This window comes from Aythya marila (genome assembly GCF_965140915.1).
Source record: "Aythya marila genome assembly, chromosome: 15".
In the NCBI taxonomy this organism is placed as follows: Eukaryota; Metazoa; Chordata; class Aves; order Anseriformes; family Anatidae; genus Aythya; species Aythya marila.
The window spans coordinates 9,594,366-9,621,299 of NC_139056.1; the positions used below are offsets into that span (position 1 = coordinate 9,594,366).

Consider the following 26,934-nt stretch of genomic DNA (forward strand, 5'->3'; position numbering starts at 1 on the left):
AAGTGATACTCTCTTTTTAAAAACTGTCACTATAATATTCCCTAATTCTTTCTGGGTGGAAGGAGAAAGACAACTTCAACTACTTCTTGTCTTGATGAATTTGTGATCTACATAAATGGTTAAAAGGGGAGAAGAAAATATACAAAGTGCTTCAGGTTAAGGTGCAAATTATACACAATTTACAACAGTGTAAATGATTACAAGAAAAAGGTTACTTCATGAAAAGAATTGTACTGCCTGGTCAGTTTTGTACTATGTTCTGTTCTCATTATTTCAAAAGAAGCAAATGATAAAGTAGAAAGGGCTTCACTCTTGATTACTTCTTGATTAGTGTGTCCAGGCTTTGCATTCCAAACAATCTTCCCAGAGGTTTTTTGGGAGACATGTCCTGAAAGCTGAATGAACCACTGAAGATTGAACTGCCTGGAGTAGATCCTCAATAATGTCCACAACAAACAGGTCAGTAAATCATGTTTGTCTGAATTTTCAGTGGTGCTAATCACTAAGAAGAAGCAGTTGGTACTAAATCAGGAAAAATAATTTCTGATTCTAGCAGCTATTCATAGGACTTCGTCATTACTGAGCCCTTTTCTCAATTTTCTTGTTTCATTTTCATTTTTAATTTTGCAGGTAAAAGTGTTAAGAACTGTTGAAGGCTTTCTCTCAATAAAACTTCACATAAATTTTGGCAGACCACTAGGGAACGCTGAATTTTAAATCTTTTTCATTTTGTCAGCTTTGAATACCCTTTCCAATCTTGAACACTGTTCCTAAATGTCCTCAGTCTCCTCTTTACCTGCTGTGGTGTATGTTTTGTCTTTACAATGCTCTTAAATCTATAGGCTTTAACTAAATCATAGAATTGAAGCAGACTGAGAAATGAAAAATGGCTTACTATGTTATTAAAAATAATAATCAAAATAATTAGGTCTTTCTGTTACAGAAATTAAAGTAGATCAATTGTTTATCATTATTAACAGTAGCAGTCACAACCTCAAGGAAAGGTTATATTTAACAAAATGCTTGGTAATTTTACTGAAGGATGTTTTCTTAAGTAAGAAAAATAGTTAAAAATGTATTTTTTAAATATATTATTCCAATATCCACTTGTAATATTTAAAAGTCCATATTTTACCAGTAAAACCTTTTCTTACATGAAGTTTTTCCACCAGTTCTTTTTAATAGGGTTTTGATTTAAAATGTAGGTATCACTTTAATTCTAAATTTCTGTTCAATAATCCTGATTCTGAAGTAGATGACATGGCTCTCCTGTTGCTTATCACAATCCCTCTGGGATACATACTGTAGTTGTCTGAATGCATGTGCTGGATTTTAATAAGTTTTGCTTTCCATTCCCTATATCAAACACCCCCTTGGGAAACTGATTCTCACTGTCAAGGGAAAAATTCCTCTTACTGCGTGAACCTAGTTCTTTTGATTTTAATGTATTTATTTGTTGAGTTGAGCACTGTTTTACCTACTGTTACTGGAAAAGATGCCACTTAAGGATGTAGAATCATATGAGGTGAATATAAAATCAAATATTTTTTTCTCTGGAGCAAAGATACCGTACAGGATTATTTAAAACTGGTCAGTATTTCTCTTCCACAGTCTCCATGTAGCCTTGAGTACACCATGAATTACTGTTGGTTTTACCAAATTACGTGTTTGGGGTGGGAATGGGAGGCCCAACATTCCAGAAAAATTACATTTTTAAGCTGCTACTATATATTCTCTTAAAACAGGCTTTCAAATGTATTCACATTTTATTTGAGAGAGCTTTGTAAATCTAAGCAAAGCACTTTCTTTTTGGTCATCAAAATGCTTAGTGTGATTCAAATTGTTCTGTTTTTATCCAGTCTGGTTCTCTACATTGTCGATGGTTCTGGAGGTGCAGGTAACTCTGTTCATGCTGGAACCCCACTGATAGTCATGAACTGATGTTACTGGGGCTGGGCAGACCTGCTGGGGGTGAGCAAACATAGACCTCGCAGGGGAATTGCTGCAACGCCATCTCAGCCCTTCCTGTCAACTGCTGAGCCAAGAGCATGTTTCTCTTCAACTGCGCTGACTTCTAGGCACTCAGCTCAGCCTTGCCTCTTTGCTTATTCTACTGTGTTAAAGGCAATGGGTTAAATGTACTGGGTTAAATATTTTTGTAAAATTCGCCTTCACTCAGCAAATTAGAAGTGAAGAATCAGTAACTCTTTTTGAGAATCTCTGGTATTGCTATCTCCCAGCAGTGATATTACCAGAATGATATTACCAGTCGCTGAATGTTTTTTTTCATGGCAGAAGTGATCATGTGTTACACTCCAGCAGGTTTTGTGTTAAGTACACGACAGTTCCTGTACGGCCTATATCCAGTAACTCATTTGTGCATATCTGGAAGGATTCTGATATCTTCACGAGATTCCTTTCTTCATCAAAGATCACAAAATGTAACAGGATGATGAAACATTCTGCATCTGGTTCACACAATTTTTATGCTGTCAATCATCATTGAAAAGATTTAAGTTGTGAAAGTCACCGGTATCTCAGTTCGTTCTCCTCATACGAAGATTAACTATTATTGTAACAGATTCTGCAAAAAAAAAAAAGAAATAATTCCGCTGTTAAATTAGTTGTTTTGTCTTGGGGAATAAAGTTTTTTATAAAAACCATGATCAGTGCATCAGAGGTAAGTGGTTACGGTTGAGGACATGGGACAAGAGATAACTAGAGTGTTGAATACAAAACTAGCTTAAAAATGTGGGACAAAGGGCAAAGCTCACTGTCTGCAGCTTTGCTCAGTCCACAGAAATTTAACATGTAAAAGAATTCAATCAAGAGCTTATTTATAATTTATTCCTAGCTGATAGATGGGTTCATCCTTGTAAGAACAGGGAAGAAAATAAGCTGTATTTCAGCAGTCATTCACTGTAGCTTATAATGAGCCTAGTAATTTGCATGTAGCATTTGAAAATGGAAAATCAATAGATGGGCCCTGATTTTGGAATAATCGTAGCCTACCAGGACCCCACTGTCTCCTGCTCTGACTGCAGGCTTTTCCAGACACAAACCAGGTTTTGCTCCATGCTTCAAAATGTTCGTGTATGTTTAACAGAAGCTTCTAAATAGCATTAAAATGGCAGTTTGGCAAGGTTCAGAAGCTATCTTTTGACTGCTGAAAATAATAATAAAGATGGAAAAAAATAGAAGAAAAAATAGCAGTGGAGAGGAAGAAAGTCACTGGACTTGAGAGCCTTTAGGATTATTATGGTGAGTACAGGTGGAAAAGAGAGGGCATTTACATTGAGGAAACAGAAACTGGAAATATCCTTTAGTTTCGTGTGAAGGAAAAGGAATCTCAGAGAACCAGCTACTGAGTGCACTGGTATAAGAATAAATAACCTTCTTACAAAGTAGACAATAACAAGCTGATGTTGTGTTTGACTAAAGAGAGCTGCGGGCCATTAACAGCCCCAAAGAGCACACTGGGAATCTATAAGGTTCAACCAAGCTACAGAAAAGATACATGATGAGGACAGTATATTAAGTCCTTAAAAAGCTGTTCATATAAGATACAAGAAAGCAGGCTGGGGAACTTTGCATTTAATGAAATTATTAGAAGCATCAGTTTTGCTGCAAATCGCCTAAGTGACTCCAATTAATAATTAATCTGTTCATAACTGAATCATCTTTCTTTGGATAGTTTCAAGGTGATACTTATCTTTTTCATCATTTTTGTTGCAGGATTCATCACAACAATTCCATTACCTTTCTTCTGTAGTCTACAGCATCTACATACATCTTCTGCCATGAAGATATTTAAATTACCAATTCTAAAATCCTTGTGGACTCAGAAACCTCTGTATAGGACTTTCCATGGACACTCCAAGCTGCTTGCTTCTGATGTGTATTCACAGTATCAGGCTGTCAGACGGGGTGAACAAGAAATACCAAAGTACTTTAACTTTGCAAGTGATGTACTGGACAAATGGACTGAAATTGAAAAGGTAGACAATCTTTTGTTGTGCAGATAAGATCCGTTAATTCATTTGAAATAAATATGTTTTGCTTTTATTTAAAAAATAATAAGTTGCTAAAACTAATTTGCATTAGGTGATGATACAGAATTTCACTGCTTGCTTTATTTTTTAAAAACGTCTCTGACCCTTGGTGCTCTCTGTGTAAGTAGAAGAAGCATTAGTAAGACCTTTATGACTTTGATTTAACCTTGGAATGGCTGTGCTTATTCTTTCCACATGCCATAATGTTAGATGTTCACATCATAAAAATAAGGGTAGTTTAACAATAATAGTGCATACCAGGGAAATTTCTCCCACAAATGTGTAATTGCCTTGTTCCAAGGTAGATTCTGCTCTGTAGTTGGTTAACTCCTCTCTTTCTGAGCTTTCGTGCTAGTCCTGGTATACTGCATTGTCCTGTTTTATTTTGTCCTCTTTTTGTGCAGTTTCTGTGTATTAGTATTCCACAACTCCATCCAGAATATCAGGGATATGAGGTCAAGTGTTTCATGTTAAGTGTTATCTTCTTTGGAGCATTAATGCTCAGCATGAAGCTTAAACTGGAATAGGATTCAGGCTAGGACTTGAGTCTGGAGACAATTGGGCTGGTAAACATTTCAGGTTCAGAAAAGGGCAATTTATTGGGAATATATGGGCATGATCCATAGCAAGTCTTGCACAAATAATAGCTCATATGCAAGTTGTGAGACACTTGAATGCTCCATAATTTGCAGATATTTATGCTTTAGAATTCCATGGCCTTTTGGAATAAAATGTTTTTGTTTTGAATCCCTATGTCTTACAGGCTGGAAAAAGACCATCAAACTCTGCTTTTTGGTGGATAAGTGGAAAAGGAGAAGAAGTGAAGTGGAGCTTTGAGGAGCTGGGCTTCCTGTCACGGAAAGTGGCTAATGTGTTGACTAAAGTATGTGGACTGCAAAAGGGGGACAGAATTATTGTGGTCCTGCCACGAATCCCAGAATGGTGGCTGGTGAATGTGGCTTGTATGCGAGCAGGTCAGTGAGCATATCTGAGAGTAGTAAAACTGGTTAATAAAGTAATCATCTGAAAGGATCAAGAATTGTTTATAAAGAAGTAATATAAATTAATAATGCAGCTACCAATTATGCAGGCAGTCCTGAAGGATTTGTACTAGGTGCCATAGGGTGGGTGACCTGGAAGCATGGAGATGGCAGAAGACAGGGAGTTATGGAGGTCAGCAGATGGGTCCACATTTCATTTCTTACAGGAGAGCAGAGCAGCTCCATTACTCCACTGTTAATTGACTTGGGAATGTCAGGGCAAATTCATCTTAGAGGTCAGTTTGGGAATAGTTAGTAGTTTAGGTTCTTAGAAAAGGATCAGATGTAAAAAATGCTATCCCAAACTAACTTTATTGCTCTTCCAGGAATTGTCTTAATTCCAGGAACGACCCAATTATCAGCCAAAGACATGTTATATCGACTCCAGGCTTCAAAGGCCAAGTGCATCATTACTGATGACACAGTGGCTCCTGCAGTAGACTCAGTGGCATCTGAGAGCCAGTTTCTGAAAACCAAGCTGATCGTGTCCCAAGGCAGTAGGGAGGGATGGCTAAACTTCAGTGAACTGTACAAGTGAGTATGCATTAGTGGCATTGCAGTCATGATGCAGAAAGTAGACATGTTCTCCACAAGCACACATTTAGAAGTATTCATCAAATGAAAATACTTATCCAATAACATTAAGCCTTAGTGGTGTTAATCCATGACTGCCTGATTGCTGTTTTCATATCAGAATTGTTTGCTAACAGTAGTTGTTTGCTAACACCAGTCTTATTCCAGGAAGTTTCTACCCTCTTCTTTCTAAGGGAAAGTCTGTTATTGGGGAAAGCGTAACTCGACATTATTTAATCTAGTTTGGTTAAAAGCTTCTGTGAAGCTTATTTGAAATAGGGGTTGCAATGTGTAACCCATCATTAGATTCTGAAACCTGTGTAAAGTAACCATTGAAGTCACAATTGCATTCTGTGTTTTAAAGAAACCAATCTGCTGACCATTCCTGTGCCAAAACAAGGATTGAAGATTCAGTGAATATCTTCTTTACCAGTGGAACCACAGGTTCTCCAAAGATGACTGAACATTCCCAGGGTAGTCTTGGTTTCAGACCCCTGTTAAGTGAAAGGTATGAAAGGTTTGAGCCTGATTGAATGTGAGATAATTGGAGCTGCATATAGTAGAACTGTTGAGAAGTTACCAAGTAAGAAATACCCAATTGTACGGCCACAGTCCCTCTTCCTCTAAAATCAGGTTAGAAATGCTTACAGATTTACAGGTGAGTAGGATCAGCCCCAGTGTTTCCATGTTCCAGTGAATATCTCCTAGCCTTTCTTTAGAGTGGTTCAAAGGGCAGCCATCAGCTGGGAATATTCTAGTGTGCAGTACCGAAATATATCATGCTGTTTGGGCTATCAAAAGTTTTGTTATGTGTGTGGATGAAGAGAGTCAGAGTTTATGTTGGTTACACAGATCATCCTGGTCCCTGAGCAGACTTAGAACTGAAATATCTGGTGTCTAACACAGCATCCATGCATGCTTCTGCTTCAGCTCTATCTTCCTCCCTAGTGTGAAGTCACTTCATTGGAGTTCTTTCCCTTACTTTATCCTGTGTTATGACTGACATCATATATGTATGATATATTTATGTGTATATATTTCTTTGTACAAATATGTACTTAAACCTTAGATGCTCTTTTATCCCTGAACTAGCTCATAAGATGAACTTACTGAGAGTGGCCAGTACCCATGTTGCTCATTAGGAGATGTGGTTTTTCTTGGAGGGGGTGTGTGTGTGTGTGTGTAAGGGGTGGGGAGGAAGGACATGGCTCTTTTTTTTGTTGTTTTCTGTCATTAAAAAAAAAGTTACCATAACCTTTTATTTTTTTCCTCCTGTGTTAGGTACTGGTTGGATTTGACTCCATCAGATGTAATATGGAACACAGCAGACACAGGCTGGATATTAAATTCACTGACATCTGTTTTTGATGCCTGGGTTTTTGGATCATGCATCTTTGTGCATCAGCTCCCACAGATTGAATCAGCAACCATCCTAAATGTAAGGAAGAAATTATGGATATGTGTTAATCTGCAGAAAGGGAGCAAAAAGTAATTCTTAACTGCATACAAAGATTTATTGAGGGTTATGTCCACTGTTGCATTCAAGATACTGTATCCTTTCCATAAAGCCTTATTAATGTTTTTAATATACACAGAAGGGGCCAATCCTGAGATTCCCTCATATGTTTTACTCATAGCTGGTGAGCATATGAGTGAAAATCATCCCAAAATCAGAACTAATTGCTTACATATATTTCCAGTCACTGTGGAGGTAATGTTGCCTGGCATTAATGCAAACTGAATCTGAAGTGATTCTCTGTATGTACTGGCCAAGATGAAAGCAAAAACATCCCAGTAATGTAGACAGGCTTATTCTGCCCATGCTTCCAGCTGTGCAGTCTGGGTGTTATGTAGGGATGTGAGCATGGGATTTTGTCCAGTCAAACATACTGTGATTCTCAGCCTGTTGTGGCAAGTTTAGGGGAGTTTCTTACCCAACAGAGAGTATCTGGTGCTCTTGCTTAGAAGGGAGAGCTTTTGTCCCCTTCTGTACATCACCTATGTACTGTACATCCACAAAGCAGATTTTTTTTTGGTCTGAGCTTCATATGTCATCTTGTTTAACTCACTAGACTCTCTGCAGATTCCCTATTGACACTCTGGTTGGTGTTCCAACATTGTATCGCATGCTGGTGCAAAATGATCTCTCCAGGTAGGTTAAGAGATTATCTACCCTAACTACCCTTTAGTGATCTTCTGGATCTGGCTTTTTAACTAGTAGTAATTCAGTTTAAAATATCATTTATGAAAAGACAGTCATACAAGATGTGTCAGTTTTGCTGAGCTTTATGATCAAACATAGAGAAACTTGATGTTTTCCATGAGAAACTTGAGACTTTTCATTACTGAACTTGAAAGCAAATCCCAGAGGGTATGAAACTGAGCGCCTGTAAAATTCTGTTCTCATTTTCAATTACCACATTAATTGTCCACTGGGAAGGGCTGTCATCCTAGAAAGTCAGCATTAGCATAACTGCGGTGTAGCAGTTGTACATCATCTTCTGTTCCAGTTTCTCACTGACAAATGAACTGGCACCATTTGTACCTTCTCTCTTGCACTTTCTCACTTGGACTTTTGCTGAGGGTCAGCAATCAGGCCACTTGCTCAGCAAGTTGATCTGGGGTTAGTTACAGGCTTATGCTTAAATCCCAACTGACTTCAGAAAAAAAGTTTTCTTTGTTTTCCATGTGTGTCGACCTGTGCTAATATTCGTTTATAATGTTGAGTAAAGACTGATATCCTTGTTTTATTGGGAACCCAAGGATCGGGATTCCTTTGATTTCCCTCCTTCATGGGAATAACTCTCCCCATAAACAGCACCCCAGTGTTATTTGCTTACACTTGTATGCTGTTTTTCTGCTCCTTCTTTGACCTGATAGATGTGTTTCTCTTTGTTTTTTTAACTCCATGTGAAGTTACAAATTCATGAACCTGAAGCACTGCATGAGCGGAGGAGAACCGCTAAACCCAGAAGTTATGGAAAAATGGAAAAGCCAGACAGGGCTGGACATCCATGAAGTGTACGGCCAGACTGAAACGGTACATCTATAGTGTCAATATTCTGCTAAATATTTGTAATTCCTTTTTGCTTTAAGATGCTTTTAGTTTCAGGAACACTGTTGATTCACATTTCTGTGAATGTTTTAGTAACCACCTCTACTGATAATCTCTGACAGAATGCATTTTCACGGTTGTCCTCACAGAATCACACAGAAACATGGATAGCTGGGAGAGGATGTGCTCTAATATTTCCTTAAATGTCGTTAAGCAAATTCTAGTTGACAGTGACAGGAAAAATGGCAGAGCTTGAAGCTAAGGAAGAAGATTGGCTAGTAGAGGATACAGATTCTTTGCAATTAGTGGCACAGGATACTTTGTTTCTTGATCTTACTCATTTCTACCATACAGCACTAATATATAGGATTCTATGTATCTTAATTCCTTACTTTGAGATTATTCTTCAAAATACACTTAATGAATTGAATGTGAATGTAGCAGTTTTTTGTGACAAATCTTTATTTTGCTTTTTATTTTTCAGGGAATAATCTGCTCTGTTTTTAAAGGGATGAAGATTAAACCTGGATCAATGGGAAAGGCGGCTCCCCTTTTTGATGTTCAGGTTTGTTGGGTACTCTAGATTTTTTTCATCAGTTTGGAGGGTTATTTATTTTTTTGACTCAAGTACATGTTGTTTTTCATTCTAGGTTGTAGACAAAAATGCAAATATTCTGCCTCCAGGACAACAGGGGGAAATTGCTGTCAGAATCAAACCTATAAGGCCACTTGGTTTGTTCTCTGAATATATAGTAAGTATTTTCCAAAACAGCAGTCTCCCCAAAATATCTCCAGTTCCTTAAGGATTATAAAGGCCCAATATTTTTCACCAGTTTTCAGGTTTGCTGACTCATCTTTGAGTCCTGACCTGTAGAAGCAAACTGGTTTAGTAGAGAGAATCTGAGAAGATGCCCTTGAGAACAGAGGGGAAAAAATGTGATCCAGACTTCACTTCATCGCATTCTTTGATTCAGATATCGGGTCAAGGACTTTAAAACACAGATTTGAAAACCCAGCCTGAAACATTTCCCTAACATCCTCACCACTTACCATGATCTCACTAAGGAGTACTGTATATTCACTATACACTATCTGAAAAGCTAGATAAATATTTATGGTAAGGATTGACCAAAAGATCGAGAAATCTAGAGCAAAACCGAGTAATTCACTTATTTGGATTGGTGAATGTTAGAAAAGCAAAGAGAAGAATTTATTTGAGATTGAGTTATTTTCAGGAGTCAGTTTGTGTTTTTTTTAAAACCTGTTTTATTGTATTTTATAACAAAGTCAGTAAAATTCTTCAAGAGCCTTGATTCAAAAAATTAAGTTCCAATTAATTTAACATTTTATGTGTTATAGCATAATGCATAGCTGATACATGCTAAAAATTTAAATGACTGTTTGTGAACCAATTCAAGGATAATCCTAAGAAAACTGCTGAAAGCGAGCGTGGGGATTTTTACGTCACAGGGGACAGAGGGACTATGGATGAAGATGGATATTTTTGGTTTATTGGAAGAGACGACGACATCATCATTTCTTCAGGGTTGGTTTGCATGCTTCCTTTCTAAATCTGCTGTTGTATAGTCTTACATGTTACACTTCAGGTGAGCTTCTGACACAATGACCTTGTGAAATGCATTGTCCACTTGCCTTATGAATGCTCACATTTGTTATTAGTTTTTCATAGACCAGCAGTGTCATCTTGGTCATGTATCTGTAACAATTTCCCCTGCACATCTCATCTGTTTCAACACAGCGAAAAATTCCACTGGCAGTGGAGGGATTTTAATCTAGTTTGTTTTTTAGCTGAAATTGAAGGACACCTCTATCAGAGTCAAAGACCATTGAAACATTTTCTTGCAAACATGTTGAAATGAAACAATTTGGTATTGTATGATGTGACACCGTAACGTGACATCAGCTGGTACTGCAGACCCCAGCTATTGGGGTGGGTGTAGGCACAGCTCAGGAGCCACCAGGAGAGCTGGGGGGAGATGAACAGGTATCCACTGCCTCTCTCCGAGCAGTCCTCTACCACATGATCACTATGAAATGCTCCTACCTTATAATACAGTTAGCCTTCCCATTCTGCCTAAATTAGCTGTATTTGTTTTTTCTCACTATGCAAATTTTAAAAAGCCAAAACATTTGGTACTGGTTTTCCAGTTCATCAAATCAAATCCTTTGTTGTTCTTTCCTTACCTAGGTATCGCATTGGGCCATTCGAGGTAGAGAGTGCACTGATGGAACACCCAGCAGTAGCAGAAGCAGCTGTTGTCAGCAGTCCAGATCCCCTCAGAGGAGAGGTAGTGATGCTGAACAGCAATGGGGGAAGCAATATGTTTAAATATATAGCTATATAAAGCAAAGTCCCTTTGCTGTAATGTACAGCTATAAGGCAGTCATGCCATGATGGACAATCCTACTTGGGATGACAGGCAAAACTTCTTCCTGTTTACATTCTCTGTAGAGAGCATTACAGTGACATTTGCTTTTCTCTCATCAGACTGCTTGTTATCAAGCACTTTCTACACACGGAAACTGTTGTTTCTGGCTGTCTTGGTATATCCAAAGTTATACTCTAACTGCCCTGACATTTGACTTGGGCTGCCTGTGTGGGGAAAGCACAGCCCTGTACTGGGACGATACAGTCCTACTGTCCTTAGTGTGAACTTCAGAGAAATAGAATGTCCCTCAGCTTCTGGGCAGCCTCTGCTGAGACACTCCTTGTTACCCCTGTCTTCTTGACATCCCCCTGAGATCATGGAGCAAATCTTCCTTATGTGTAATGGGGACAGGAAAGGTTTTTTCTTAAACTTTAAACATCCTTTTGCATGTACATGCGCAGAAGCTGGGCACAACCATTAACATACACTGTGCTGGTTTCTCTCCTTCTACCTCTTGCATGTTATGACTACTTACTGGTAACCAATGTGTCAGGTCTTAAAAACTGACAGTGCCAGATCGCTCTTACTGACCTTGTCTTACAGGTTGTGAAAGCGTTTGTGGTCCTGTCTGCCACCTTTTCATCCAGCGACCAGGAGCACTTAGCTTGTGAATTGCAGGAGCATGTCAAGAAAACTACTGCTCCATATAAATATCCCAGAAAGGTAAATGTTTCTGTGGAGAAACTAAACTAGGGCACCCTTCCGTAAGTCACGGGAGAATTATAATGTGGATTTTCATTGTTCACCTGAAAGAGACAGTGGTAGGGGCTCAGCTAGAGCAACGGCTCCAGAAAAATCTTCCTAAATAACAATAGTTCGTGTAAAGTATTTGTTTAAATCTCACAAATATTTCTAGGCTTTGTATGATATCCTAGTTAGATCTGCATGTTCTAAGTCAGGGTCACAATTGCAATTCTCCATTTTTGCATTTTGTCTGGAACTATGCACTCTCCAGTGACTTCAGGGGTAGCACCTGACTGAGTCTGAGTAAGTATTTATCCAATGGTCCTCACAGTTTACATGTAAGAGGAAAGTCCAGGAGGATGCACTTCATGTTTCTCAGAAACTGTTTTCCCAGCACTACAAGAAAATTACTGCCAACAGTGCTTTAGTTCACACGTGTAGAATGCGTAGGAACTAAGGACCATTAAAGACTTGGTGCCAACACCATCCCTCTTCTCTTCATTTTGTCACTCATTTCTGTCCTCTGATATTGTTTAGGTCTTCTTCATCCTTCTGTTACAGTATCCGGTTTGGTTAGCTGGGAGGCAGCTACACAGATGTTTGGCCATCTAGGCAGCCAAAGAAATTTACAGAAGATCTGCATTGTGCTACCCTGATTGGGCATGGTCTTGATCCTTTATACAAGACATTCTTACTGATGGGAACCCTCCATGTTTTCCACATATCCTGAATGCCTTTCTTGGAAAACCAGCTCTATAGAGAACATACTACATTGTCTTCTGTCTTTTTTATTTAGGTGGAATTTGTCCAACAGATGCCAAAGACAATCACTGGGAAGATTAAGAGGCATGAATTAAGGAATAAAGAGTGGGGACGGATGTAACATTGTTTGGAACTTCACAGAACTTCTTTCATTCCACTGTTGCTATATTTCTCTGTTACAACTGGCCTGGTTTGTTTTTGTCAAATGCCTGAGCATCAAAACATGTAGATAATCCCAAAGTATGATGTTTGCACCTGCTTGCAAAACTTCTAACGTCAGTGCCACTGGTTCAGTTCCTGAAGCACTGCTGGGAGGACAAACAAATCATACAATTCCATTCTAGTCCTTAATATCCAAAAGCTCAAAAGAACTTAGCTGGTGACCCTTCTCTTTTAGGGAGCATCCAAAATCAGTGAAGAGATATTGCTGATACAGATTGTATAGTTCCAACTTGCAGAAAAAGACAGACATGACTTTGAGTTGTTCAAATGCCACATGCTCTAAAGTGAATGCAGTCCTCCTAATGTTTAATGATGGAAAGACTCCCCTATTGATCCTCAGCGTCGTATATGCTTCTTCCACAAATACTGTCTAACATGGACAATAGCTTCATTGCTCACCCTCTATTCTGATCTTCACATGCAATAGACAAAAGCTCCCGTACCACTTGTGGTCTTTAAAGTTTGCTGTTAGGCAAGTGACGCACTTTGTAGAACAAATCATGGCTCTTAGCCATATTAGCCACTTGCTGCAGGACCAGGCTCTGTCTGCAACGTAGGTAGAGGTGAATCCAGTGAACAAACTTCTGTGATCTGGTTTGGATGATCATGTCAGTGTAATATTTAGCTCTTCGCTTTATGAAGAAACATGTATGGCAGTGTACATACTGTTCCTTCAGTTGCACATGCAATAGTGGGCCAAGTTTTAAGGCTGTATTAGTTCTTAACTGTTCATCTTCAGGCTTGTTGATTTTATGTACTCAAAGACTTCATTTTCTAGCACGAATTTTCATTAAATCATGAAAATACCTTCAGTGGGCCTCTTGTGTTCATTAAATAAGAGGAAATTGCCGGAACACAGCAGCATCTCAGGGCAGGAAAGAAGGTCTTCTACAGCTGTCTCACTGCCTGGAGTTCTGTGTCTTCTGCGCTGTTTTAAAGTGAGATTTGGAGAATGCTAATTTTGAGAAAATAAAGCATTTTATTTCTTTAGCTTAAACACTTTGGTTATGTCAATGAAACAATAAACAATTTATGTAGCAGCAATGGCTGAAATGAAAGGAATCATTAATAAATACAATGTTTACATAATTCTTTTCTGATAATGGCTTCATTTTCTTAATGCTACTTAGTATTTCACAGAGATTTCATAACACTTTTCACTATTTCACTCCCAAGATTTATAGAAGTATGGATTACATAATTGTAAAACTAGTCATGAGTAACTTAAATGCAGTTGTTTTGGCACGTCACTCATCGCTGTCTCAAGCTCTTATTTGTACCCAGTTCAGTTTCCCTTAAAAGTTATGTACTGCTGGACCTACCAGGGACTCTGCCTCTTCTAGATCTTTCTGCTTGGTTTCAGACATTAAGTGTTTTACTATCGCATGCCCAGCCAAATGCAAAAAGTATAATCATAAGCAGGTGTATGCGTTGGGATTCAGAGACCCTAGAAACTATCCCTGGCATTGCAATTAGCTGTTTGGGCCATTAAACTCCAGGAATATTTGAGGGTTGGTGGGATTGCTTTTTTTTGTTGTTTTTTTTTTTTTCCATCCATCACCAAATTGTAAGGGCCCAAAAATCAAGCAGCTAACTTGAAAGTTGGGAAAGTTAAAGGCCTGTAAAAGATCTAAATGAAACTGTACCGCACCCACCATAACAGTTCTACCACTGATTTCAATGGGGTCAGGAGTCTTTTGACTCAAAATTCAAGTTTGTCTCGTTAGAATAGTTTGTGCCAAGCTTCAGTGCCTAAATTATGACCTACTTTAATCCCTTATTTAGCTGACTCTAGAAGGTGGGTCTTTCTTGTTCTCTAGTACCCATTTTTTTGCATGAATGGGCTAGGATCAAAGTCAAACATATTTTCAGGTTATTCATTCTGCTGTAGTCTGCGAGGTACCCTGCTCCATGCTGCAGCAACCTCTTAATAATTGATGTTCATTATACTCTTATGTCTCATATTCAGGGTAGATGGTTTGTTTAACTGTCCTCTTCCCAAGATCCAGAGAATCACAAATAAATTTCCTCTAATCTGTGCAGAAAGATTTTGGAGACATGGATTTACAAGCAGTTGAAAGCAAAATCTCTCTCCAACACATGGCTGTTTTTTGGAGCCATGAAGTTTGAAATCTGACTGCATTGTATCATTCTAGCTGAAAAGTACTGTTTTCAATAGACCAGCCTTTGTCTTTCAGGCCTCTTTTCCAGCCCTGTGATAGCCCAGCTTCAATTTAATGTTATTTTAAGAGACAATGAAATAATAGCTGCATCTAAAAAGGTGTTCTGTATCAAATATATTTTTCCTGTTAGCTTTCTGATAGCTTATTTCCTGAGGTTTTAGCTTCTCATCCAAAGCCTATGGAAGCAACATGATGACTTTATTACAGGAGTGCTTTGCTATGATAAGGTTGCAAATCAAGCTCCCCCAGGCGTTAATGCTGCCAGTGCCTCTGAATATTTTGCTGAACTTCTGCAAAGTCAGTACTGTTATATTTGGATTTCAAAGGAAACAGAAATGGATCATAAGGAAGAAGCTGTTGTGTTCTTGGGGCTCTTTGGTCTTCAGCCCCTGCTTCAGAAGATAAGTAGCCCTTTACTCTTTCTGTGGTGTTTTAAGTGTGTTTAGAATGGGCAACACAGCTGTTCTAAGGATAGGAGACAAGTAAAACAACTGATTCCACTTTTATAAAGAGACAAAACTTCAGTTTCAGCTGGGAACAGGTTCCTCTGTATATTTTACCCATAGTGGTTATATCAGTTTTTGTCTGCTTGTTTCTTTTTTGTTTGGGACCATGGCAGCACAAGTCCTGAAAATGCATTGCTACAGATAAAGGTCTAGCAGTTTATTTTGGCAAAATTCAAAATTCACATTTACGTTGGTAGGATGAGAACCATGTGATGAAGGGTCTCTTGAACTCCAAGCACAAACCAAGTAGACTTTTGAGATAGGTATGAGCATGAGACCCCATCTTTTGTTCTAACAGTCTCTCTGAGGTAAATGCAGTGAGAATTTGAGATTGTCTGCAGTACTGAGGAATGATCCTTTCTTGTATGGTGCTGTCATAGACAATGAGAACTAATAGTTGTAGAAAGTTACAGTGCATACTCAATATTACAGGTATACAGACATACTCTGTGTCTGTGTATATAGAGACATATATATAGTGTTGTGTGTATGTTAGCCCGTAAAACTGCTTTGCTTGCATTAGTAAGAAAGTTAATATTTAGCTTTATGTCTGGAAGTCCTTAACACATTTCCAGAATGTGTTTGGAACATGGTCTTGCAGATTTGCTGGATGGCAATTTTTGTGACTTTTCGTGTGTTATTTTAGCTAGTCCATTGAGCAGGAACATTTTATAAGTGATCTATGACTTCATTTCTTTTTCCACAATACAAAAAATTGGAGTAAAGCTGTAATGAAAAATAGAGCAGCCATTAGGTGAGTTTGTTTTCAATTATTCATAAGGCTTTTTAGATTGTTGATGTTGTTGATGTAAAACCAATTATTATGTTAATGCTTTGTATGAGTCTTAATAGTCCCCCCATACGAATAAAAATGAGCACAATTTATAAATTAAATGACTGTAAGTAAATCCATGTGAGAAGGATTCATTACTGAAAAGATCAGTTACAGAAGGGGTAATTTGCCAAGTTCAGCCTTCACATTCAAAATATTAGATTTAAGATGCAGATCAAAAACTCATCATTAGTGTCTGAGCTTCTGTTGGCTCTCAGAGCAACAGTGTCCAGCAGCTGCTTGATTCCTAGTGGATTCCTAGAATACAGTCTTAAAATCCAAAGGAAAATTATCTTCCAGCACAATCCTGTGGACTTCAAGGGGAGCACAGAAACCTCTGTAAGCACAGGAAATCAAATCCCCCATAAAAGTGAGAAGTTTGCTTATTATGATTTCTACCAGAAGAAGAAAGAACATAATGCTGTTGACAAATTTGGCTTCACCAAGGTCTCTGTTTGCTCAAAAGTCTACACTTCACATGGCTTCATGCTCTCAAGTCAGGTTCCCACTGAGGGAGTGAGGCTGTGGGCATGAAGGTCCTCAGCTTTTTAAGGCCTCTGTGAACTTTGCCAGGCTGCTCAGAACATTTCATTCATATTCATTCATAACAGCAGAATGAAAAAATAAGGTTAGATGTCTACAAATGTAACAGCCAAACCAAATCTGTGTGTTTGCAGTCACTCGCATACAATGGAAATGTCCTTACAGATGTCTAGAGTAGAGTTCCCTGGAGAAAATTTTGAACTCAAATTAGACTATGCGATGGTACCACTTCAGTGGTTCAGATGAGGAGAAATTCCAAGACCCACACATAGAAGATTCTGGATTTGCTAGTCGCCCTACAAGAAACACCAGTATCCAAAAAAATCACTCCAAATGATTGCAATTTTGCATTTACAGCATTCTTTTAATAAAATTACATTCTAATGTTGTCAAAATCAAAAGATTTTACTTTTTCATTTTAAAACAAAATATTTTTTTGAGTATTGATTTAAATTTAAGAGAAAAATCATATTAACTCCAAATATTTTATTTGACCAAAAGAATTTTGCTGTTTTCTGTTTTGAGGTGAATGAAGTTTGACATCAGTTGCAGTCATTTACCTTTTTCATGTTACTGGAAAGAAAGTAAAGAAAGCTGTTGATGTTCATAAATAGCTGGTCTGATTTGGTTTGGTTTACCACTGAACCAAAGATTTGAGAATTACTTGGCCTGCGCTGCTTCTTAATACCAAATTTTTATTTGCTCTCTAGGTACAGAAAATTATCCTGCATCTGGCCTAGAAACTTGTATTTCTGTTCATTTGAAAGGAATTTGATTGTAGAAAATTGAGTTATTTATCTTAGTCTTTCTTTTGACTGTTATTCATCAAGATACCATTTGCTGCGTGTTGCTTAACTCTAGCTCTCTCATTTAGGTGGTAAAAGATATTATTGTTCTGTCTCATGAATTTACATTTCATGATCCTGAAAAATTAATTCTTCATCAGCAAAAGCATGTGAAAGCAGTTACTGCACCTTACAAATACCTGAGAAAGGCAAGTACCAATGGAATGCACCCTTAAGTTAAAACTACTCTAAGCAAACCTAATAATCAGTTTAGAAATACAAACAGCTCACATTTTTGAATAATAGAATTTTGTCTTTTTTCTCTTGGTACCTCTATGTCTTTTAATCATTTTTTGAAACGCAGCTTTGAAAAATCTGACCACATTCTAGCTGTATAAGTAAACACTAATTAGGTGAACATTTTAGGCCTGTGCTGATAGGATCTGATGATCTTACGTTGAGACTACAGATGAACCTGTATCAGATTGCACTGTGATTATGTACAGGAAAATGAAATGCTCCTTCATCTAATCAAATTGTGCCTACGAGCATAAATGTAGCTTAATTTGTTTAAACACAGGAATCAGATTTTGCAAATTAAATACAGCTATAAAATATTAAATGTATTTCTAGACATTTTCATTGACAAAGATAATGCTGAGATGTTACAATAACAGAGTTTACATACAATAGCGTGGGGTGAGAGCCTCAGCTGTTAACAATCAATAGCCTGTGTTCCTCAGCAGAGTTATCACAGTTTTCTCTGGTGCCAGATTGTCAGGTTGAAAGGGTACAGCAGGTTTGGGGGAATTGCAGTGTGATTTTCACAGCTCATTACTGATGTCAGCGGACTGTGCAGAGAGGAACTGTAGTACAGCCTTCACAGGTGGGGCTTCCTTTGCAGGAATCAAACCCCACAAGCAGTGTATTCAGAATGGTTGAAAAGAACTCCAGGGCATCCCCATTCAGAGTTAAACATGATCAGTTCATCCAGGATAGCAGAATAAGCCCTATCTGGCTAAGCAACAATGCACCAGTTCCCACCAAAAATCAATGGACTGCACTGTCTGCCTTTGGCTTCCTCACTTTCTGGACAGGGTTTCAACAGCATCAATACATGGTTTTAAATTTCCATTCCTTTTTCCTGAGTAACAGCTTTGTTCTGGGAGATTAATTTTTTCTCTCCTTGATTTAATTAGAGCAGAGGGAAAACAGGTTGATTATTTTAAATGTAATCCCATTTTTGAGTGGAATAACTATAAATAGCATTGGATTTTTAAGTGCAACCATAAAAAACATGTTGAATAATGTAATCTGGTCACAGTTTCAGAATCTGATTCTTTTTAAGTGCATTCAAATTTGGAATGTGTTTTGGCAAAGCAATCCACTTGGAGGCAAATAAATCAGATTGTTCTTGTAATCAATTTATTCTATGTAAGAAGTTTTTTTAGCAATCTAATTATGATTTTAGGAAGTAATCATTTTTAAAACAGTCTTAAGAATATAATGCCAGAACAAATTCTTGCTTTTTGGCATTAGCCCATGTTGGTCTGGGTTGATTTTGCCCTAAGCCCTGTTCTAGTGGTGTAAATTACCCCTTATACAAGGGAAAGTCTCACCCAGGAGTTTTTCTCTCTGCTGAAGTTACGGAGTTCTCACTCTATACATTGGGCCTGTTGGACTCACCAATGCATTAGTGCATTTTTATAATGATGCAAAACCTGAATCCAAATAGGAAAATCCTGAAGGATTTTTTGTCAAGCACTGGAACTGGAGTGTGGCCTGCCTGCTTCATCCTCAAAAGAGCCCATAAGTTTTGAAATTGCAGGTTTGCCACAACAAAGAAAAGCAATGCAGCTGTGCCACACTGCTTAGTACTGTTGTTATTTCTCTTTATAAACTAGGTAGAGCTTGTTCAACAACAATGAAAGACAATATCTGTGAAAATCCAAAGGAAGCAACTAAGGAACAAAACATGAGGAAGAACTTTGCTGCTGTGCTCCCAGTCAGAATGTGCTGATCCTGAATTGCTTTTCTGCCTTCTGTCATCCTATTAGTCTTAAGAGGTGTTGAACAACCTTCTAATCAAGAGTAGCTGCTGATTTTTGTTCTTGTGTTTTGAGATGTTTCTAAAGCAATATACTTCCTATAATTTTAAATATATGTGGGAGAAACTGTATTGAAAGTAACAAGAAAAGAGAACAAATCAGACTTTCCTTTTACTTTTATTTTCATATATGCATTGTTATTGCTGAAAGAGTGTTAGGATTATGGCGAGTAGGTAACAAACATTATTCTATGAGAATAATTTTAACTGTTTTTGATTATCAGACTTCCACATTAGCTTTAGCTAGTTACATATAGTTTCAGGATTAAATATGATCAAGGATTTTCTGGGCTGAGTGATGAGTTTAGACTACGAGGTATTTCCATAACAGTCAAGCATAGTTACGTGGGTATGGCAGCAGCAGAGGCTTAGTTCATCCCTGCTAGGTTGCATCTCAGATTTCTTGTTACCCTTCCATAGCACCGGCAGCTCAAACAGTGCTGCTACAACACAGCCCATGTACTCTTTATTCTTGAGTCAGAAGACGTAAGTAGCAGTTGAACTTTATGACCAAGTCGAGCTGTATTTACTGGGAGCACAAAAACACCAGTGAACCAAAAAATAGGTTTATTTATCTCAAAATGTCCTGGTTCTGCTCTAAACCCACTGTGTTGTACCCATGAGCACGTCTGCTGTTGTCTCAAAAGCTTGGAAAAATAGCAAACGTGCTGTGTAGTGAAGCTGTTGATGACCTTTCAGGACAACTAATTGAGTTACTAACTGACAAACACAAGTCCCAGGAGAGGCTGTGCCAGGAGGGTACTTACCTCTTTCATACTCTTAAGCTCTGAAATGAATATTGCTTTGCTTTCTACCTACTAAGTATATAATTGCATGAGGGTTTTTTGTTTGTTTGTTTTAGAGAGAGAGAAATCAAATGCACAAAGTACTGCATCCATGTAGATTACAACCATCTAAATGGATCTGAACTTGCACTGCTGAAACCAGGGGATAGCTGCAAATTGATTTCTGTAGGAACAGAACTAGGCATGAAATGAAAAATAAACCTCACTCACTGGAGCATTTGCATGCTGAGAGCATTATATTTTTCAGGAAATGACAAAAGTGACTGAAAGAGGTGTGGGGTATGTTTTGGGTTTCTATTTGTATATAATATTGTTTTAATTATTCCTTTGGTGATTCATTCCAGACAGAAAGTCTTCAGGCTACTTCCTGTCCAATGTGTTGTATCTGAAGTAAGCAAAAGAGATGTCAACCTGGAACTGCATTATCTGCCTTGGGAGGCTCTCCAGTACATTCTCATCAACAGCAGCTCTGAATCCTACTTTCTGGGGACAGCTAGTTACATTTTGGGGAGCAAATGAGAAGCTTCTTCAGATTTCATTGCTGCTACCATAAAAATCACCACTCAAGTGTTTTTTTCTGTGTGTGCTGGCAGAAAGCTGCTGCAGTATACTGTGTCCAGTCGAAAGCTTGGCATACTTTTTATTTGTTTGTTGTAGGAGTTGGAGGACAAATTACCTGTCTGACCTATCTGTGTGTATATTACCGATCACTATTGCACCAAATAATGGTTAAGGACATTTACAAACAGTAGCAGCTGTGTTGTATGTCTCAAAATGCATTTGCAGAATGCAGGCCAGACAGGCTGGATGTCACTTGAATTGTTGCTGTAAACCCCTGATTGCTCTTAGGATTTTACCCCAATTTGCTCTGGGAAATGGGCCAAATCTGGGTGCTTTGCAAACTTGTGATCAAACTCACTCATTGATTTCAGTCTCTCCAAACTGGATGGAAGATGAGCTAATGCTCTCTTCACATGCTAGATAGAAACGCCATGTGTTCAGAGTAGCACACTTGTTTTTTTTGTGTGTATTACACAACTCAAAAGCCACTTACCAGTCCAGGCAGTGTGAGAAATTATTTGCACTGTGGGGAGAGAAGACAGAAGATGCTGTGCCCTGCTACAAAGACATGAAGTTCCTCAATACCTAACCCAAATGTTCCTGCTCTGAATCTCACTGTATGTGCTCTTGAAGTGAAAATTCAAAGAACTGAGCACCACACAGTGTTTTTCTCCAGGTTTTACTGGGAATTCCCTGTATTTATTGTTGTCCTGTCCACCTTAATTTCTCTGACTGTGTATAGGAGCTTCCGTGTACCTCTACCCATAGTTATCTTTTTTCATGCTCTTGACTGAAAAATGGTAAGAGCAAAAGCAGAACCACTAAAATAGCAGTCAAATCAGAAGAATGCAGTGATTCTTTTTTCACATTACCATAACATCAGCTAACAGTGTCACTTCAGGAAGTCTGCTGCACACCCTTTTAAAAAAAATGTTAAAACAAGAGGTGGGCAGTCTACAGTTACTTTAGTTTTGAGTATATGCTTTTTTATTATGTTGTATGTAGTTTACCAAACTGGGGAAGGTCATCTTCTAACAGTGAACTCTACAGAATTTAGTCTGGGGAGTTGGTTCTGGGTCTATAATAAGACATGATAGGGAGTGAGGCTGTACTTGACTTGTGCAATGACAAGGAAGACAGATTGGTAGTTTACCTTTGAGTAATTTCAGAGTTTAGGTTCAGTTTGCAAAAGTGACTTGAAAGCTTTTGGGTACTCCTAACATGTAGCAATTTAGCAGTCTACCTGAAGAATCAGTCATACATTGATGTGGCAAGGACATGTGGGCTCAAACAGCCTGGTTCTGCCTCTCCATAGTCCATTACTTCCACAGCTGCTATCTCTGCTTGTTTCTAACATCATCTCTGGCCGTTCCCTGACTCTGATTCCTAATTATACAGTTTATTGCCTCTGTATATTTATATACAGTCTACATATACTATATAGTCTATATGTATGCTTATGTATAGCCTTTATTTAGTTAGTTACTTAGTTAGTTACTTAGTTAGTTAGTTAGCCTTTATTTAGTTAGGTCTTTAGTTTATAAATATTTTCCCCTTGCTGGACTCAAAGCTCAAGGTGGAAAAACTAAAATGCTGTACTGTGATCGTAGTAGATTCTCCTAAACCTGTAGTTCATACATCGTGTTGCTACCTTCCAGAGCATGGACTTTGTCTCACCTCATCTTTGTCACCCCATTTCATAGCAATGACTCTATAGTTTGAATTTTCATAATCAGAGCTGATGACACATGGCTGAACTCCATGTATTTTATTCATGTAATTGTCTGTCAGATATTACAGGTGACATTTATCGGCACCAGGTTTATTAAAATCTTCGTACTTTTATTGTACCAATTCTCATACTGTGTTTAACTCCAGGACCTGAAAAGAAATACCTACTGTTGCAGTTTCCAAAATAATTGGTGCCATAGAATGGAGTTATATATTAATCTCTGGTGGATTATCCATTCTCCAAAGGCAGTGAACCAGAAATGCAGTCATTTGTACTCAGTGCTCTTTCTGTCTTCTCACAACTTTTTCAGTAATTGTGCCTTTCTTCAGAAGGTAATTGGAGAAATTAAATCTTCACTCTCAGGAGGAAATAATCCCCACCACAGAACCACAGAATGTGATGTGTGATGCTAATGAAGGGCTATGACCACTCAGGGAGCTAGGGGCAATACTCGCCAGCAGCTACTACACAAGATATGTGTGTAAAAGTTAGAAGAAGTCTCACCTGATCACAAATAACATCTCCAGGTAAGGACAACTTATTAAAACACCCTCAGAAATTAGTTTTTATTTAGTGATTGTTAAAATACTTATTCTTCTCAAATATGAAAGATGCTTTCTGCTACTGTTAAAAGAAAAATCTATAATGCAATGTTTTATTCCTCTTTCTTCATATGATTTTCACTTTTATGAGGGAAAGTGGACTACCAGAGAGCAGTTGTACTTTTTTGCTTTGTGTCAAGCAGACTGAAGAAGTAGCTTCTTTCTGTAAGAACGTCTTCCAGGTGTGAGTCTCCAATCACTATCTCAGATCTGGAAGAAAAATAAAATGGTAGTCAATTTCTACACAGCTTTCACTGATTTATTGTGAGTCTGGGAATTGGGCTTTTCTTACATGACCGGTTAAGAATAAAGATAAGAAGCAATATGTTATAAGCAGAGTAAAATAATATTAAAAAGAAAAAGCCTCTGTCTATTTTAGCCTTTGAGATTGAATGTACCATGAGCACCATGTTCCCATACATACCGCTCTAATTGGCTTCACTCTTTTGCAAAGTATCAGTGTGAAACATAACAATGAATTTTATTTTGTGAAACCAAGTTCATCTGTGTATGTTTAGGGATAAATGCAAACGTAGCAAAAACATTATTCTAGTAAGCAAAACAATAAGAGAATGTGAAAAACCACCTTTGAGTTATTCGTGATGCTGTGCTATCTGGCTAATATATTAAGGCAAATGCCATTGGGGGGATTGCAGTCTTCTGTTTGGACAAAAGGAAAGGAGGGCAAACAATGCTATGTGAAACATACTTCCACTTTGTGGTTTTTGCTTTTGAAAAAAAAAAAAAAAAAAGCAACAATGTGTATGCTTATTGCCTCTCTTCCATATTGGCTAAATGCATAGACTCCATCACAGCTCCCTTGCCTTGCCCCTCTTTGCTGGCGATTACTCTGGGCTTTGAAAAGTTGTGCATGATCATTATGTCCTGAATTCCAAGGCCAATACCAGAGACAGATGATGGCAGCCATCCTGTAACCAAATCCATGTTTGCAATTGGTAGCCTCGTATAGGTAGGTAAGACTCCTGGGGTGCCTAAAACATGGGAATATTGGATCCAAACCCTGACAATTGGAGAGCTGGATTGAGGACCTGAAGCCACAGTAAGTCTCATAGATGGAAGCAGGGAACAGGGATGAGAGGATAAGAGCTATAAAAAGACCCGATTGGTCTTTTGGTTAACTGCAAGGAGGTCATTGTGGATCTCTGGAATACTTTTGTTTGGTGGTATAAACAAAGAAATTCCTGAGATGATTTGGAAGAGGTCTGTGTTGCTACTGGCATCACAAGAGCAAGAGGTTTTGCTACTGTTGAGGTTTTTAAACAGGAGCAATAGCTTTATAGATGGGCTATGGAAATATCTGAAGATATGCAGAAAGATGGCAGAGCACCCTGGACCAGATTTATTGGCGTCTTTCTCATTCTTTCAGTTGAATGAGGTGGGAACTCCCTGGGCTCATTGCAGGGTGCTCTGCTAACTCTTTCCATGCCCATACAGAGAAGCTGTGCCTAGTCTGAGGTGTCCCTGCTGGCACCTCCTCTTGGCCTCCCTGCAGTGCTGATCCATAGTAAGCATCAGGAGCAGTGACCAGCTTCAGTCTCTCACTCTGTCATGCACGTTTTGTCCAAACAACAAATAATCTAACCCCTAAACCTCTCTAGGACTGAGTTCAGCAGCCAGTTTAGTGGGGTGATAGAAAGGGTTCACAGGGTTCATCCTTTCTAATTGTGGGCTGAATCCTGGCTTCTGCTATCCAGTGTTTGGTGGATTTTTTTTTGGTTGTTGTTTTTGTTTTGTTTTGTTTTTGACAGAAATAGCTGCAGTAGTGCCCGTCCAAACAACACACTATTCACATGCAACACACCAAAAACTCTGAGGAGGTGTGTCCATAGTTTCAAGTCCATCCTTTGGTTGGACAGCATGGGAATTGTCATCTCAAGGGGGAATTCTATGAGAAGCCTGTGGACAGCTTTAAAACCTTAAAAAGGTTATTGGAACTCTATCTTAACCATAAGGAGAGGTGGGATAAAATGTCATGAAGAGATGGACTTTACTGCTCTGTATACATCTGATCCATTTGGAGCCAGCAGCTCAGCTGGAAATGTGTACATCATAATGCTATTACTGATTTTTCTGTCTCTTTTAGAAGGGAAATAATCATTAAAAAAAACCAGCTCTGATGGTTATCCTCTCCAAAAGCCCACATATATCTGGTTGTGCCATGAAGATTTTACTTGAAATTCAATTGTTGCGGTCTCCATGGAGCATCCAGACATTCTACAGATTATTCCACCAATGCCGTAAGACTTTTGCACCTTTGAATCTCTCAGATTATGAAGCCATCGGTCGTTGTGAACAGGAAGTGCCTGAATACTTTAATTTTGCAAGTGATGTGCTGGACAAGTGGTCTCAAATAGAAAAGGTAGTATTTCTGACCCTGCGGATTCAGTATTTTAAATGAAACTGTGCCTCCATCCCCAAAATTCATGTCTAAAACTGTCACAGACTTCAATTTCCTTCCCTTTTTCCATTTTAATGTCTTACTATGCAGAGCAAGAACAAGCAATTTGTTTCAGCATCAAAGGGGACATGGTGCTTTGTGTGTATGACAAAGTGCCAGTTTTGTAAAAGCCTCCAAGTAATTTATGAGCATTGCAAATCAGCTAAATATACACACAAACTTTCATGTGCCTTGAAAAAGGGTTCTTTTAAACAGTAACTCAACACATGCTTAAGATCCTTGCCCTGTCCTAGAATATATAATGTTGTTGAATTGCACTGCCTGAAGCATCCCAGAAGAACTACAGGAGTCTTGGAGGTAACCAGCATGTCACTTGTTCTTACATTGTCTCTAGGAACGAAAGGAACCATCAAACCCAGCTCTGTGGTGGATAAATGGAAAAGGAGGTGAAAGGAAATGGAGCTTTGAAGAGCTGGGCTTCGAGTCACGAAAAGTGGCCAATGTGCTCTCTGGCCCATGTGGTCTGCAAAGAGGAGACCGAATTATAGTGATTCTACCCCGAATCCCAGAGTGGTGGCTGCTGAATACGGCTTGTATGCGAACAGGTGAATGGTATTGTCCCTGATGGTCTGTGGACTGCTTGTTACCTTCTGTGTCAATAACAATTAATTTAACAGTTACATTTCTTACCTGATTTTGTAGGTTGCATATTTGACAATCAAAGGTGTTGACAGGGGTAGTGTCTTAAGACTGGTGGAATTACCTTCATTAGTTTTCTTTCACTTTTTGTGGCTTGTGATGATTTAGAAATCAATTTGATTTAATTTCAACAGATTTACGGTAAAGCTGCTAGCATTAACTGCCCTGTAGTTATACCTTCTACTTACATTGTGCCTGGAGCGAAGGGTCTCTTAGAAACAGAAGCTATTTTGTGCTTTAGATCTGCACATCTGTATTCAAGTGGAAAGAGAGTTCAAGGATGTGTGACTTGTTTAACCCTCATCTCATTTCTGGATTGCA

The 26,934-nt window shown here is 38.4% G+C and overlaps 1 protein-coding gene across 1 annotated transcript in view; it reads left to right on the forward strand.

Moving 5' to 3' along the window:
* Window positions 1-213: 213 nt before the first annotated feature.
* The window catches only part of LOC309884012 (uncharacterized protein), a 35,827-nt gene continuing 9,106 nt past the window's right edge, over window positions 214-26,934 (forward strand). Inside the window, exons 1-17 of the mRNA XM_082772622.1 lie at window positions 214-459; window positions 3,736-3,998; window positions 4,816-5,026; window positions 5,419-5,626; window positions 6,030-6,173; window positions 6,947-7,103; window positions 7,738-7,817; window positions 8,582-8,705; window positions 9,205-9,285; window positions 9,371-9,472; window positions 10,139-10,266; window positions 10,930-11,029; window positions 11,714-11,833; window positions 12,651-12,733; window positions 24,393-24,451; window positions 25,628-25,875; window positions 26,309-26,519. Coding sequence (XP_082628748.1) covers window positions 3,801-3,998; window positions 4,816-5,026; window positions 5,419-5,626; window positions 6,030-6,173; window positions 6,947-7,103; window positions 7,738-7,817; window positions 8,582-8,705; window positions 9,205-9,285; window positions 9,371-9,472; window positions 10,139-10,266; window positions 10,930-11,029; window positions 11,714-11,833; window positions 12,651-12,733; window positions 24,393-24,451; window positions 25,628-25,875; window positions 26,309-26,519 — 2,254 coding nt within the window. The 5' untranslated portion in view covers window positions 214-459; window positions 3,736-3,800. The remainder of the gene's footprint in view (window positions 460-3,735; window positions 3,999-4,815; window positions 5,027-5,418; window positions 5,627-6,029; window positions 6,174-6,946; window positions 7,104-7,737; window positions 7,818-8,581; window positions 8,706-9,204; window positions 9,286-9,370; window positions 9,473-10,138; window positions 10,267-10,929; window positions 11,030-11,713; window positions 11,834-12,650; window positions 12,734-24,392; window positions 24,452-25,627; window positions 25,876-26,308; window positions 26,520-26,934) is intronic.